Genomic DNA, 15,882 nt, shown 5'->3' on the forward strand with positions numbered 1-15,882 from the left:
CCCTCCCTAACGGAGACTGCAGGAGTTTGTTCACGGCCAGAACATCCAAAAGTGAGACACGCAGACAGGTTTTTTTTGCTGTGAGCAATACCACTTACTGTATATAAAGCCTGTTTAAAATGCATACGGTATATAAACAATGGTTTCACATTGTCAAGTCCCCTCTGATGCTGCACTACAGAATAATCTCTTTACTGTGTTTCCCTGATGGAGAACATTGGGGACATTAAATGGTACAATATATGGTATGATGGATAAAGCTGGCCATACACGGTACGATTTTTCGGCCGACCGATTCTTCAGCCGTCAAATAAGACAGCCCCCCCCTTTTTAGAAAAAAATGTAAATAAGGCATCCCCCCGAAAATAAGCCCTAGAGCATATTTTGGCCTTCCAAAAAAAATAAGACAGTGTCTTACCATCGGGGAAACAGGGTATTATGCGTGGTGCTATTTCAATCATAATATAGTCCATTCACATACATTTACAGTATTTTGTAATAAACATGGTTCATATATTATTGATTGTAATTTACAAATTCGCCCTTGCAATGTGGAGTCACAAAATGTTAAATCATGAGTTTGGTTATTCATATCAATCATTTGTCCGTTAAATTTAGGTGCCCAGAAAAATTGCTTTTGAGGTTCCCCTAGTATGAGGGGTAACACTACATATTTACACATAATAATTTTTTTTGTAACATTATACATTTTAAACATTCCTATGCAGTGAGTATCATTACATTGTACTTCTGGTGCTTGAAATTGTATCCAAAAGGTTTTTGGTATAGTTTTATTAAACACGGTCCTCCATATCTGCTCATTTCCAGTCATTAATTTAGATTGAAAAATTCCTTTTTGTTGTTGTTGCTGCATGGTTTGTAACGTACATAGAGTCCAATTAATTATGTTGGAAACCTTCTGATCAATTATATATTCAATATCTGCTGTGGCATTTGCTAGGTTAAGTAATTGATTATCAATCCCTGTTTGTAATAATGCAGATTGCCATATGGTAGGCATCCATTTTGCAGCTACAGTCAAAGCATCATTAATATTACTTCCCGCCTTATGTAATCTATTGGCCAATGTTTCAATATCAAATGTGTTTAAAGTACCTGTGATGGTACCATATCCCCCCATTAACGTATCATACCATGCTCTCCTTCCTCGGTATGAACACTGAGAAGAGGGAGGAAATGATATTTCAAACATCACATTAATTTTTTGTGCGTGTAGACCTACCATTTCACATGTGGATGGTAATCTCTATTTGTCCCGGATCTACCTTGGCCGTATCATTTTTTATGAATACCACAAATTCTACCCACATTGATCGGTTATAAATTTCTGTGGCATTAGTACATACTACATAAGACCTATTCACAGTAATATTCATTTGGGTTCCATTATATGTAGTACAATTGTTTGTAACAAAATACCTCTGGGTCGAACTGTTCCATGTCATAAATTCTTCTGTTTGACAACACATGACTAGCACTTCTGCAGTTATATTCAAGGTAGTGTTTAGTCCCTCATATAATACGTATTGGGCGATTGGTCTAGTGTGTTCATTGCTTTTAATTTCTGTAATCCATGTATGGTCTTTTATTGTCACATTTGCAATGATACATCTGGAGTTAGCACTGCAAGTGAAGTTATCTTGCTTCCGATTCATTGAAGAATGCTTCCATCTCCATGACGTAACGACCCCTTCTTTAATTGTAATACGTCGCCCGGGGGCAGCGCCTCTTACCCCATACCATATTCCAAGGATTCCAAGGCACACGTATATCTGCAAGTTTCAGAAAACATTATTACTCTCTCAAATAACATTTCTCCTGAGGGACATATTCCCATTTTTCCACTCCCGGTTTCATTACAAGGAGAGCCTTATCTTTCCCGATTGCAATCACCTCCGCTGGTTCCGGAGGTCCTTTAGGATTGCTAATCCAGATTTTGGCTCCTACCTTTACGGTATTTGTAGCTCCAAACTCCCCTTCCCCTCTTACAGTCAACTGAGAAGGAGGGGTTATTTCCCTAATTGGCACGATATAGATTGGTATCAATAACAATTGAGCTACTCGTTCTCCCTTCGCAATTATTACATCATTTTCTCCTAAATTTATCAATATGACTTTAACCTCCCCTTGATAATCAGCATCAATTACTCCCCCTAAAGTGATAATTCCTTAGCATATCAGTTTGTATTTGTAAGGGCATACCAAAATACTGAATAACCATGTCTAAAGTCCTTAGAGTGCTCCATTGTGACGCAGAAGCACAAGGGAATGCTAGTAATAATCTACAGCAGTACACATATATTTACATTTACGACTTTCGGGTAACGGTCCTATGAAACCCATTTGCCAAATCTGGGCTGGCAAATCGCCCCTCTGCCTATGTGCCCCATTACCTTATGTGGTACTTCCCGTTCTTGATATGTTGACACACCGGACATTTTACGATCACATGTTTGATCACATCTATCGTCAAAGGAATCCCTCGTTCCTGAGCCCACCTGTAAGTAGCTTTTTCTCCAAGATGTCCACTTTTCTGATGTGCCCAAATGGCTGTACCTTCCAACCATTCTTCCACCTTAGGAATTTCATTAGTAGTTGTTACAGAAATGGTAGCTGCAGCATCTGCTTGGGAATTAAACAATCGTTCCATTGAATCAACAGGCATATGTGCATCTACATGAAATACTGACACTATTGTCTCCTGTACAATTTTTTCTATGTCTTGCCACAATTCTTTACCCCACAGTTCCTTACCATGAATTAACCAATTATGGGACTTCCACCCCATTAACCATGTAGCAAGACCATTAGCGACCGACCAGGAGTCAGTAAAAAGATATCCCACTCCCCTTTTCACTGGGGATTCATGAGCATATACTGGCTTTATGATTTCCAGCTCTCCGTTAGGAATAATAGCTATTTTTTCGTGCAAAGTAGCTACCCCATGCTCACCTATTTTAGCTCTTTGGAAAATGTACCATTTCCATTTAATAATACTTTGTTCCTGAGCATATCCTACTCTATTTGACTTGGGATCAGACATTATCCATTGCATAATTGCAATTTGTGGTCGCAATAGTACTGTATGACCTAAGGTAATCTGTTCGGTCTCAGCCAACGCCCAATAACATGCTAAAAGTTGTTTTTCGAAGGGAATATATTTTTCAGCTGCTTCCGGGAATTTCCTGTTCCAGAATCCTAAGGGTACCCGTTTCCCACATTGTTTTTGCCATAATGACCAATTAGCATGCATTTGATTAATAGATACATGTAATTCCACTTCCCCCTCTCTCATGGGCCACAAATCTACAGCTGTCTGTATGGCTAGTTTAGCATTTCCAAAAGCAACCTGCTGTTAAAAGTAAATTGCCTCCCTTGCCATGGGAATGCAAATTGAGATTGGGCACGTTCAAACAAACCTGAAACCTACTTACAGGAATATACATTAACATTTTATAACATTTCTAATATTCTTTTATCGTTCTTAAAAACTTATTTCAGACAATTTATCTATGTATCAATCGAACTGCTGAAAAGTCCGCGGCCAGTCTACAAACAGTGCTGAGCTTGTCACTACAACAAAAGGCACATCCTTCCTTAACACGTCTCACAAAGCTTTCTTCCACATTCTTGTACGTTCGTTCTACAGACTATCTCCCTGCTTTTCCAATCCCTTCTGATCTTATATTTCTTTTCTTTCACCATTCTTACAACTTTTAAAGAAACAAGGAGAGAAAAAAAAAAATTCAGGCTACATCAGGCAAACAGCTCCTAAATTACCTCCATTGTTCTTAACAGCATAGATCTACCCTGCAAAAACTCTTTCAATTAACTTCAAGTACCTTATATTGGCTGATCGGAACTCCAAATAACATAAGGCTTGTAAAGTTTTATCCATAAACCCTTTGGTTCCTTGCTTACATTATTAATTTCATTACAAGTTCCTACATTTCCTTTTTTCCTCCCCTTCCCCCTCCCCTCTGCCTGGTAGTGAACAAAGGAGAAACTCAAAAAGCCCGCCGTCAGGCTCACATGATAGCATCGAAGGAGGAAAAAAAGGTGGGGGTGAAAATCCCTCCCTTTGCAATTCGCTCTTTCAAACAAAGGAACTTTTACTCCAACATCCTATTTACTCGACCGCGCCTTTTCTTATATTTTGTGGCAGCAATATGGAGCCAAAGCAACTATATCACCCGATTTATCGGGGCATTTTTCTAAACTACATCACCCGATTTATCGGGGCATTTTTCTAAACTTGTACAAGATCAATTGGTTCTGCACTTCCCAGAACCTTTTCCCATGACTCTGCTAATCCATGATTATTGGCTAGTTCTTGTGCTATCAAATTATACGGTGCCTCAGTCCAGCTGGGCACCTCTAGGTTCTTTTGAGGATTTCTCTCTCTTCCTGAACATTCCTGTATCACAAGAGCGCTCAGGTTTTCTTTAGAGAAATCCTGCCGACTACGCCAATTAATGTATTACTATTTAAAAAGGCTTACCAAAGACCTTCAGTCACTTTCCTCACTGGACAGAATGCCAGGAAATCAAAATAGTATACAAATTAAGTTTTATTACATATATACAATATTTCTAGCCATAATCATTGATTAAGTACAGAGTTTGAATCAATACATTACCGGTTATTACATAATCACTCCGTCGGGGGACCACAAACGAGAGGCTTAATCAAAATGTCATCACACAACTTGTCAGCAGTGGAAATGTCCCTGCTTTTCTTTCTAGGGGAAGCAGTATTTATCCCCCTCTCCTTGTGGATTGAGCTAACTGAATGCCGGGGTGATGTTTACCAATCAGTATGTGTTAGAAACTCCTAGCCTGCCTCATGAGCTGATTTCCCATCCCCTCCTTGTGGAGGATGTTTACCAATCTGACTACACATCCCCCCCTTATGGATAGAGCTAACTGAATGCTTGTGGATTGAGCTAACTGAATGCCGGGAGGATGTTTACCAATCAGTATGTGTTAGAAACTCCTAGCCTGCCTGAGCTGACAATGACCTGCTCTCATAATAGGCAGTTTATCAGCAGGTGCTGAAAACTTCTGGCCTTGCTCGTTCTCATAATACTTGTGTTTCCCTGTAACAGCTATCATGGATCCTAGGCAGTGTCATTCAATATTAATAATTATTTCATACCATCCGTTTCACATTCGTATCACATACACCCTGTTCCTCATTTTAGAAACACCAAGTTAAAGAACGTTACAGTGGTCCAATCATGATACCATCCCTTGCACAACAGTTCTGAAATCAAAATGAGAGACTAACGATCTCAAACAGTATACCGTATTTTTCGCTCCATAAAATGCACTTTTTCCACCCAAAAAAGAGGGTGGAAAAAAGGGTGCATCCTATGGAGTGAATACCAAAATTCCCCGCCCCCCACCCCCGTTACCTTCCAGGACCGCAGCCCACCCCAGGCCACAGCCACCACTGATTGCTCATTGCCGAAATTAGAAGAAGGGAAAGGCCAGGCGGGTGCAATGATTGCACACCGCCGTCCCAGAAGCCTTACCCCCGACGTCAATTCTAACATCGGTATCTGGCCCGGACCTTCTCCCCAACGTCAGAATCTTCCAGGTTCTGCGCTCTTACCACGTCTGAGGTAATCTTCTGGGCCAGCTGCGTACAATCGCTGCACCTGCCTGGCCTTTCTGAGTGTCATGCAGCTACCACATCGGAGCTAATTTTCTGGGCCGGCAGCGTGCAAGTGCTTTACCCGTCTGGCCCTTCCAGGTGCCATGCTGCTAAGCCATGAGTCCTCCCTCAATCCCCTCCCCCCCCCCCCCCGCTGCTTCGGCGACATGTCCTCACAACAGCAGCAGCGGGAGGTAAGTAAATCTAGCAGGAAGGCAGGCTTGGGGGAGGGGGGAAGAGGACAAAGGCTGGAAGGCATTGAGGAGGACATAAGAAGGAGGGAGGAAGGGACAATTGTTGGGCTTGAGGAAATCACCAGACCGGGGAGGCGGGAGGAGGGAGAGGCTGGGACCTGCCTGCCTGCCCTGCCGAATTAAAAATAGGGAGAAGCTGGGCCTGCCTGCCTGCGGGGAGGCCTGGAGGGGGGAGCCCTGCTTGCTTGCCTGGGGAGGCTGCCTGGGAGGGGGGAGGCCTGCTTGCTTTGGGGGGGCTGCCTGGGAGGGGGATGCCTGCCTGCCTGCCTGGGGGGGTCTGCCTTGGAGGGAGGAGTACTGCCTGCATGCCTGCCTGGGGGGATGCCTGGAAGGGGGAGGTCTGCCTGCATGCCCTGTCTCTACCTGCCTGCCAGCCACTAAGCCTGCCTGCCTGTCCCAGTCTACCACTAGACCACCATAGGGAGGACAGGGTACAGAGCCTGGCAGGGAGGGAGGACAGGGTGCAGAAATTGTCAAGGAGTGTTGGGTTGGGTGCAGAGCCTGGGAGGGAGAATTTGGTTCAGAATGTTTTTTTCTTGTTTTCCTCCTCTAAATATGGGGTGCTTCTTATGGTGAGGTGTGTCTTATGGAGCAAAAACTATGGTAACATGTGAAGTTGACCAAAACATGTCTTCTTTCCTTGTAATTCTTTCTCTCTCATTTCTCTTTCTTCTGTACCTCAGTTACTCTGATATCTTTTTCATCTGCTAGATCTCCTTCAGCATCTATTCCTCTTCTCCTCTTTCCTGACATCCCTTCTCCATCTCTCTCTTTCAATATCCCCTTTCCTTACCCATCCCTAAGATTCCATATCCACATTTTCTATACTTCAGCAATCGTCACTATAATCCATTTCCTTCTAAAGGAAACAAATAAAATAACCTAACATTATTTAGTATGCAAATCCATACAAATTTATGTACCACATAATTTCTGAATTTAATAAACTTTGCTGTAGGATTTTCAAACCTTTGATAGAGAATTGAACAAAGAATTGACCCAGAAAACTGGAAACTGCATAAATCTATCTTCTTTTTTTTTTTTTGGTAGGACTTCAACAATCTGTACAACGTATGAATGAACAACTTACTACTTTGCAAGACAACTTTATCAAATACTTAAAAGGTAAGATTACCTCAATTTGACATCCAAGCTAAAGTCAGGGCATAGCTTTGACCTTAGAGACCCTTATTCTAAAATGCACTAAGCTCTAATGTGGCCTTAATGCATGAGAAAAGGATTACTGCAAAACTCATTACAACATTTTATTTTATTTTGGGGTTCTTTTTATTAAGATGTGCTAACCAATTTAGGGGTCCTAATACTAAGGAGCGCTAGCCGATTTAGCGGGTGCTAAATAGCACGCACTAAATGCTGACATATCCATAGAATATAATAGGCGCTTTAGCATATAGCGCACACTAATATTTAACACTCACTACATCGGCTAGCGCGCTTTGGTAAAAGAGGGGGTTAATGTGCACTAATCTTTAGCACGCTAAAATAGTTAGCACACCTTAATAAAAGGTCCCCTTTATTTTTTAATATTTATATACCACTTTATAGGTATTTTCTTGTTTGCATACATTAATGCAAGCATTATTTACTTTTAAAAAAATATTTCTAACAGGGGATGTGTCATGGGTGGAGAATAGCCATGGAACTGTTAAACAGATAGCACATTAGGATTAGCATGTACTAACTCAGTGGTCTCAAACTCGCGGCCCGGGTGCCACATGCGGCCCGCAAGGTACTGTTTTGAGGCCCCCAGTATGTTTATCATAATCACAAAAGTAAAATAAAAGTTTCTTGATCATATGTCTCTTTAGCTATAAATGACAATATTATTATTAAGACTTAGCCAAAAGGAAAGATTTATAAACTATAAAGAGTTTTACCTTATGCAAAATTGTCATTTCTTTAATAAGACATTAACTTTTTTTTCTGAGGCCCTCCAAGTACCTACAAATCCAAAATGCGGCCCTGCAGAGGGTTTGAGTTTGAGACCACTGTACTAACTGGTTCATGCTGGATCAATGTGGAAACACTTAAGTGTCTCCAAAATAGGAGGCGATAAACATTCCTGCATTCATTTTTTTTGCAGGTCTTGCATGCTAATGGACAAATTAGCACAGGTCTTTGAAAATAAAAATAAACCCCATTATATTGCCACATTAAAAAGAGGCATAGGCCCTCTTTTGCTAACCGATTAGCATGTGCTAAACGCTAATGCGTGCATGTTAGTCTATGGATGCGTTAGTGTTTAGCGCGCACTAATCGGTTAGCGCACCATAGTAAAAGAGGGGGTTAGTAAAGGAGAAAGTATTGCATTAGAATGTGCTAAGCTCATTTTTAGTGTATTTTAGATTGTTTTGGTAGTCTTTTGTTACTACTACTTGATATAACTTTATTTTTACTCCGACATCTAATAATTCCCTATGGACGTCGGAGCGATTACTGCAGCAGCAGCCACTAGAGTGGCTTTGTAAACAGGGGGGGGTTGTTATTATTGCTTACAGTTTCATTTTTGCTATTGTTATTTTAGTATGCTTTATTATGTTTTGTATTGCTGTGCTATATTTTTTTGTTTTGATTGTATTTTATTTTGTTGAACTAATTTGTTTATTATTAAGGGGGCCTTTTTACAAAGCAGCATTAAAAAGTAGTCTGCAGTTTATCAGTATCATGGGGTTTTCCATGTGCTGAGGCTACTTTTAGCATGACTGTAAAATGGCCGCATTTCCCATTTTCTGAATAAATGACTGCAAGCTAATTTCCCAATTATCATGTGGCCATTAGTGCGGGAGCCCTTACCGCCACCTATTTATTAGAGAGTAAGGGGGATAATCAAACTGGCGCCTAAACTTAGGCACTGGTAGGCACCCTACTGAAGCCTAACTTAATTGAAAAACGCCATTAGAAATGGCAACAAATGACAAGGTTGAGGCGCTTACTGGTACCGAAATAAAAGACACTGGAATCGCACCTCTGTAGGCGCTGTAGGTTGCTGAATGCCAAAGTAGGCATGGCCAAAGCCATAAGAGGCAAAGGAATAGGGGTCTGTCTTCCAGACAATATAAAAATTAATCGAATCAAGACTCAATGCGGAGCCATGTTTCGACAGACACCCGCCTGCATCAGGAGTCACAAATTCTTTATATCATGTAAATATTAAGGGGGAGATTCTAAAACCGGAGCTTAAGTTCAGGCACTAGTAGGCACCCTACCGATGCCTAAATTAATTGAAAACGCTATTAGAAATATTGAAGTGCCTACTGGGGCCTAAATAAAAGGCTCAGGAATCTTGTCTAACTAGGTGCTTTTGTGGCCAGTGCTGGAAGTGGCTTTAGGCAGTCTTAAAGCACCTATGTAGGTGTGATTCACGAAAAGATAGGCACCAGAAATGTAGGCCCAGAAAACCCTGGCCTACATTTCTGGCACCTATCTGTGCTGGGGGATCACGCCAATAGGCCGCAGCTGCCATAAGCTGACCATGGAGCAAGCAGGACTCCCTGAAACTGTGGCTTCAGGGAGTCCTGCTGGCTCAAATGATTGTGGATTCACCAGCTGTGATCAACTCAGCTGGCAGTGAGTGCATAAGCAGGAAGGGGAGCCAGGGGGTGGGCTGGGGGGGTCCATTGGGGGGATGCCTGTGATGTTCAGGGGGTGTAAATATGATTGGTGTTAACCGCTTTGACAATTTTTACGCAATATATTAAATTTTAATGGAAACTTGGAAACTTGGGGGTTCTGCCAAGAGAAACTGGGCAGCCCTCCTGCCGGCAATGTACAGGGGGCGTGTGGGGTTTCCGACAAGTGGGACTGGGTATCCCTCCTGATGGCGATGTACAGCGGGGTGGGGGGTTCCGGCAGGAGGGACTTGGCATCCCTTCTGCCGCTGATGAATGGGGGTGGGGGTTTCGGCAAAGAGATCTTTTGTCGTGATAAGCTCAGCAGCAACCCGATTTTCTAACTGGCGCCTGTGACATGGACGCCAGTTAGCGAATCGGGTTATTAGGTGGGCTTAGGTATGATTTTCTATAGGACGCCTGTGTGTGATTCTCAAAAGTTGCTTAGGCGGCTTCTGAGACTGGGTGTCCTATACAGAATCCTGGCCTTTGAGTCCAGGAAAGTGAATCTGAAATGTTTTTAATAAATGAATACATAATTAAGAACATAAGAATTGTCACTGCTGGGTCAGACCAGTGGTCCATCATGCCCAGCAGTCTGGTCATGTGGCGGCCCTCTGGTAAAAGACCAGCACCCTATCCGAGACTAGCCCTACTAACGCACGTTCTTATTCAGCAGGAACTTTTCTAACTTTGTCTTGAATCCCTGTAGGGTGTTTTCTCCTATAACAGCCTCAGGAAGAGCATTCCAGCTTTCTACCACTCTCTGGGTGAAGAAGAACTTCCTTACGTTTGTACGGAATCTATCTCCTTTCAACTTTAGAGAGTGCTCTCTCGTTCTCCCTACCTTGGAGAGGGTGAACAACCTGTCCTTATCTACTAAGTATATCCCCTTCAATACCTTGAATGTTTCATAGAAACATAGAAGATGACGGCAGAAAAGGGCTACAGCCCATCAAGTCTGCCCACTCTGCTTACCCACCCTCTGTCTATGCCCTAATGACCCAATTTCCTTATCTTGACCCTCGTAGGGAACCACATGGGTATCCCATTTATTCTTAAAGTCTGGCACGCTGTCTGCCTCGATCACCTGCACTGGAAGCTTGTTCCAATGATCAACCACTCTGTGAAGAAATATTTTCTGGTGTCGCCATGAAATTTTCCGCCCCTGAGTTTGAGCGGGTGCCCTCTTGTGGCCGAGGGTCCCTTGAGAAAGAAAATATCATCTTCCGCTTCGACACGTCCCGTGAGGTACTTAAATGTTTCGATCATGTCTCCCCTCTTCCTACGTTCCTCAAGAGTGTAGAGCTGCAATTTGTTCAGTCTCTCTTCGTACGAGAGACCCTTGAGCCCCGAGATCATCCTGGTGGCCGTCAGCTGAACCGATTCAATTCTGCGCACATCTTTACTGTAATGTGGCCTCCAGAATTGCACACAGATGAGGTCTCACCATGGCCCTGTACAACGGCATTATGACTTCAGGCTTTCGGCTGACGAAACTTCTATTGATACAACCCAATATCTGCCTTGCCTTAGATGAAGCCTTCTCCACTTGATTGGCAGTTTTCATGTCTGCACTGATGATTACTCCTAAATCTCGTTCTGCTGAAGTCCTAGTTAAAGTTTCTCCGTTCAAGAAGTACGTCCTGCATGGATTTCCGCTTCTGAGGTGCATGACCTTACATTTCTTAGCATTGAAGCCTAGCTGCCAGGTAGAGGACCAACTTTCCAATGTAAGCAGGTCCTGTGCCATATAATTCTGTAAACTGCATTCACTTACTATATTACATAGTTTGGCGTCATCGGCGAATAGTGTTATTTTACCTTGAAGCCCTTGAGTCAGATCCCCTATGAATAAGATGAAAAGGAGTGGACCCAGGACCGAGCCCTGCGGCACTCCACTGGTCACCTCCAATGTTTTAGAGAGGGTACCATTAACCACCATCCTCTGAAGTCTGCCACTCAGCCAATCATTGACCCATGCAGTTAGTGTCTCTCCTAACCCCATCGATTCCATCTTGCTTAGCAGCCTGCGGTGTGGGACACTGTCAAAAGCTTTACTGAAGTCCAGGTACACGACGTCCAAAGACTCTCCCAAGTCCAACTTTCTTGTTACCCAGTCAAAGAAGCTGATGAGATTGGATTGGCAGGACCTACCCTTGGTGAATCCATGCTGACTGGGATCCCGAAGATTCCCTTCATTCAAGATCGTGTCCAATTTGCTTTTAATTAGTGTTTCCATGAGTTTGCACACTATTGATGTGAGACTCACCGGTCTATAATTCGCAGCCTCTGCCCTGCAATCCTTTTTATGCAGAGGAACGACATTAGCTAATTTCCAGTCCAGGGGAACTTTCCCCTTACTTAGGGAGAGATTGAATAGCTCAGCCAACGGTTTTGCCAGGACATTGCTCAATTCTCTGAGCACTCTTGGGTGAAAATTGGTCCCATGGCTTTGTTCACCTTGAGTCTTGCCAGTTCACTGTAAACTTCACCTGGTGTGAACTCAAAATTCTGAAACGGGTCTTCTGTGCTTTGTGTTGCCTTCAACTGTGGACCGTGTCCCGGTGCCTCACAGGTGAAGACTGAGCAGAAGTATTTATTGAGTAGTTCGGCTTTATCGGAATCTGCTTCCACATAACTTCCGTCCGGTCTTCTAAGGCGTACTATCCCGCCTGTGTTCCTTTTTCTGTCACTAATATACCTGAAGAAGGATTTGTCCCCCTTTTTAATGTTTTTTGCCAGAATTTCTTCCACTCGAAGTTTTGCCTCCCTAACTGCCATTTTGACCGCTTTAGACCTGGTCCTATATTCTACTTTTGCCTCTCTTTTCTCTGTGCGCTTGTAGGATAGAAACGCTTTTTTCTTCTCCTTAATGAGGTGCGAGATCTCCGCGGTGAACCATTGGGGTTTATTGTTTCTTTGTCATTTATTTACTGATTTTATGAAGCGGCTAGTTGCTTCATGTATGGTTGATTTCAGTGTTAACCACTTAGCTTCTACATCATCGGTCTCCGCTTGGTCCTGCAGCATCTGATGGACGAAATCTCCCATGCGTGCGAAGTCTGTGCCCCGGAAATTGAGTACCTTTGTTTTCATGTTTGATCTAGGGAAGCCTTTCCTAAGGTTGAACCATACTATGTTGTGGTCGCTGGAGGCTAGCGTATCTCCCACTGAGACCTCTGAGACGCTTTCCCCATTGGTGAGTACCAGGTCGAGGATCGCCTGGGCCCTAGTGGGCTCCGTTACCATTTGTTTGAGACGTGCTCCCTTTATGGAGGTTAAGAGCCTCCTGCTACCGCTGGTTGTCGCTGAAAATGAGTTCCAGTCTGCATCAGGCATATTGAAGTCCCCTAGCAGTACAGCTTCTCCTCGTAGAGTGATATTCTCTATGTCTTCAATTAATTCTGCGTCCATGTCTTCCAGTTGTCTTGGGGTGTCTTGGGGTATACCATACCTAGATACAGGCATTTTTCTCTGCCTCTTGCCAGGTTTACCCAGAGGGACTCCCCGGTGTACTTGACATCTGTGATCCTGGTGGTTTTGATGTCCTCTTTAATGTATAGAGTTACCCCCCCCCCTCCTAACCTGCCCTCTCTGTCCTGACGAAGTAGATTGTAGCCCGGTATAGCCATATCCCATCCATGTGAGTCCGTGAACCAAGTTTCAGATATTGCCACCACATCTAGGTCGGCATTCCTTATTTCAGCCTCCAATTCTAGAATTTTGTTACCTAAACTGTGTGCATGTCCCCTCTCAATCTCCTCTGTTCGAGCGAAAAGAGGCCCGGTTTCTCTAATCTTTCGCTGTACGGCACCTCCTCCAACCCCTTAATTATCTTAGTCGCTCTTCTCTGGACCCTTTCGAGTAGTACCATGTCCTTTTTCATGTACGGTGACCAGTGCTGGATGCAGTACTTCGGGTGAGGGCGCACCATGGCCTGGTACAGCGGCATGTTAACCTTCTCTGATCTGTTTGTGATCCCCTTCTTTATCATTCCTAGCATTCTGTTTGCCCTTTTTGCTGCTGCTGCACATTGCATAGTTGGCTGCATCGACTTGCCGATCAGAACTCCCAAGTCCTTTTCCTGGGAGGTCTCTCCAAGTACCGCCCCAGACATCCTGCTTTTGTGCATGAGATTTTTGTTACCGACATGCATCACTTTTCACTTATCCACGTTGAACCTCATCTGCCATGTCGATGCCCATTCCTCGATCCTGATTATGTCACGTTGCAGATCTTCGCAATCCCCCTGCGTCTTCACTACTCTGAATAACTTTGTATCGTCCGCAAATTTAATCACCTCGCTCGTCGTACCTATGTCCAGCTCGTTTATAAAGATGTTAAAGAGCACGGGTCCAAGCACCGAGCCCTGTGGCACCCCACTAGTGACGCTCTTCCAGTCTGATTATTGTCCATTTATCCCCCACTCTCTGTTTCCTATGCTCCCGCCAGTTTTTAATCCAGTATTTCACACTTGATTCCATGGCTCGCAATTTTCCGAAGTAGTCGTTCATGCGGAACCTTGTCGAACGCCTTCTGAAAATACAGATATACAATGTCAACCGTATTGCCCTTGTCTATCTGTCTGTTTACTCCCTCAAAGAAGTGCAGCAAATTCGTCAAACACAATCTGCCTTTGCTAAAACCGTGCTGACTGGACATCATCAGCCCATGTCCATCAAGGTGATCAATGATGCTGTCCTTTATCAGTGACGCTACCATCTTTCCCGGTACTGAGGTCAGACTCACAGGTCTGTAGTTTCCCAGATCTCCCCTCGAACCTTTCTTGAAGATCGGCGTAACATTCGCCACCTTCCAGTCTTCTGGAATCTTTCCCGATTTGATCCCTGGGACCGGATGGCATTTTCACATCAGAATATACAATTCCATAATTAGGATTTGCAGCTGGTCTTAACAAAGAGATAATTTTAGTTTAGTTTAATTTAGATAATAAACAATGAGCAGAGGTGAAAGAATAGAAAGTTATTTTAAGTAGGATGGATTAAACAGAATAAATGTCCCAGCAGTCATGTGTAGACTTATAGGTCTATATTTTAACATCCAATGGCCTGGCAATTTTGTCTAGTCATTGACCCCTTTTATCATAGACTAGCATTTCTTAAATGAAATCTTTAGACATATGTCAAAAGATAGTGTTTTGAAGCATAGATATGCACACCCTAAAGAAATACCTAATCAATCCTGGCATATATGCAAGTGGTGCGTGGTCTTCATCATAAGGTGTATAGGGACAGACTAAAAGGCGTATGGGTACAGACTAAAATGTATACAATATGTATACTTTGGAGGAAAGGCAGGAGAGGGGAGATATAATAGAGACTTTTTTTGAATACCTACATGGCATAAATATGCATGAAGCAAACTTCTTTCAATTGAAAGGAAGCTCTGGAATGAGAGGGCTTAGGATGAATTTAAAAGGTGATAGGCTCAGGAGTAATCTAAGGAAATACTTTTTACAGAAAGGGTGGTAGATGCATGGAACAATCTCCCAGAAGAGATTGTAGAGATGGAGACTGTGTCTGAATTCAAGAGAGCGTGGGCAGTGGCGTACCTAGGGGGGGGCGTGGGGGGCGGGCCGCCCCGGGTACCAGCCCTAAGGGGGTGTTCCCGGCCTTTCCGTTCAGTCCCCCGCCACCCCCGAAGGACCGCTCGCCCCCCTGGCCTCCCCGCACCACCTATGAACAGCCGCAGCAGGATCGCGAAGTCAGCGTCAGCATCCCTGCGCTGCTTCCTGCGCCGCGATCCCGCCCCTCCTCTGACATCAGAGGAGGGGCGGGACCGTGGCGCAGGAAGCAGCGCAGGGATCGCTGACGCTGACTTCGCGATCCTGCTGCGGCTGTTCATAGGTGGTGCGGGGAGGCCAGGGGGGCGAGCGGTCCTTCGGGGTGGGTCGGGGCATCAAGCCTTCAGGGTGGGGCGGGCGGGCAGGCAAACAGGCTTTCAAGGGGGAGGGGGTGACAGGCAGGCAGGCAGGCCTTCAAGGGGGGACAGGCCTTCGGGGGGGGGTGCAGACCTTCAAGGGGTGCAGGCCTTCAAGGGGGGCAGGCAGGCCTTCAGGGGGGTGCAGGCCTTCTGGGGGGGGTGTAGGCCTTTGGGGGGGTGCAGACCTTCAAGGGGGTGCAGGCCTTCAAGGGGGGAAAGGCAGGCAGGCCTTCAAGGGGGGGACAGGCCTACAAGGGGGGGGACAGGCCTACAAGGGGGGGGACAGGCCTTCAAGGGGGGGGGACAGGCCTTCAAGGGGGGATGCAGGCCTTCAAGGGGGTGCAGGCCTTCAAGGGGGAGACAGGCCTTCAAGG

At 44.5% G+C, this 15,882-nt stretch overlaps 1 protein-coding gene across 1 annotated transcript in view; it reads left to right on the forward strand.

The window, feature by feature from the left end:
• LOC117359742 (mannose-binding protein-like) overlaps positions 1-15,882 on the forward strand; it is a 265,920-nt gene that overhangs the window by 223,029 nt on the left and 27,009 nt on the right. The window contains exon 5 of the mRNA XM_033942960.1: positions 6,984-7,058. Coding sequence (XP_033798851.1) covers positions 6,984-7,058 — 75 coding nt within the window. The remainder of the gene's footprint in view (positions 1-6,983; positions 7,059-15,882) is intronic.

The sequence above is a fragment of the Geotrypetes seraphini genome, chromosome 4 (assembly GCF_902459505.1).
Source record: "Geotrypetes seraphini chromosome 4, aGeoSer1.1, whole genome shotgun sequence".
Taxonomy (NCBI): Eukaryota; Metazoa; Chordata; class Amphibia; order Gymnophiona; family Dermophiidae; genus Geotrypetes; species Geotrypetes seraphini.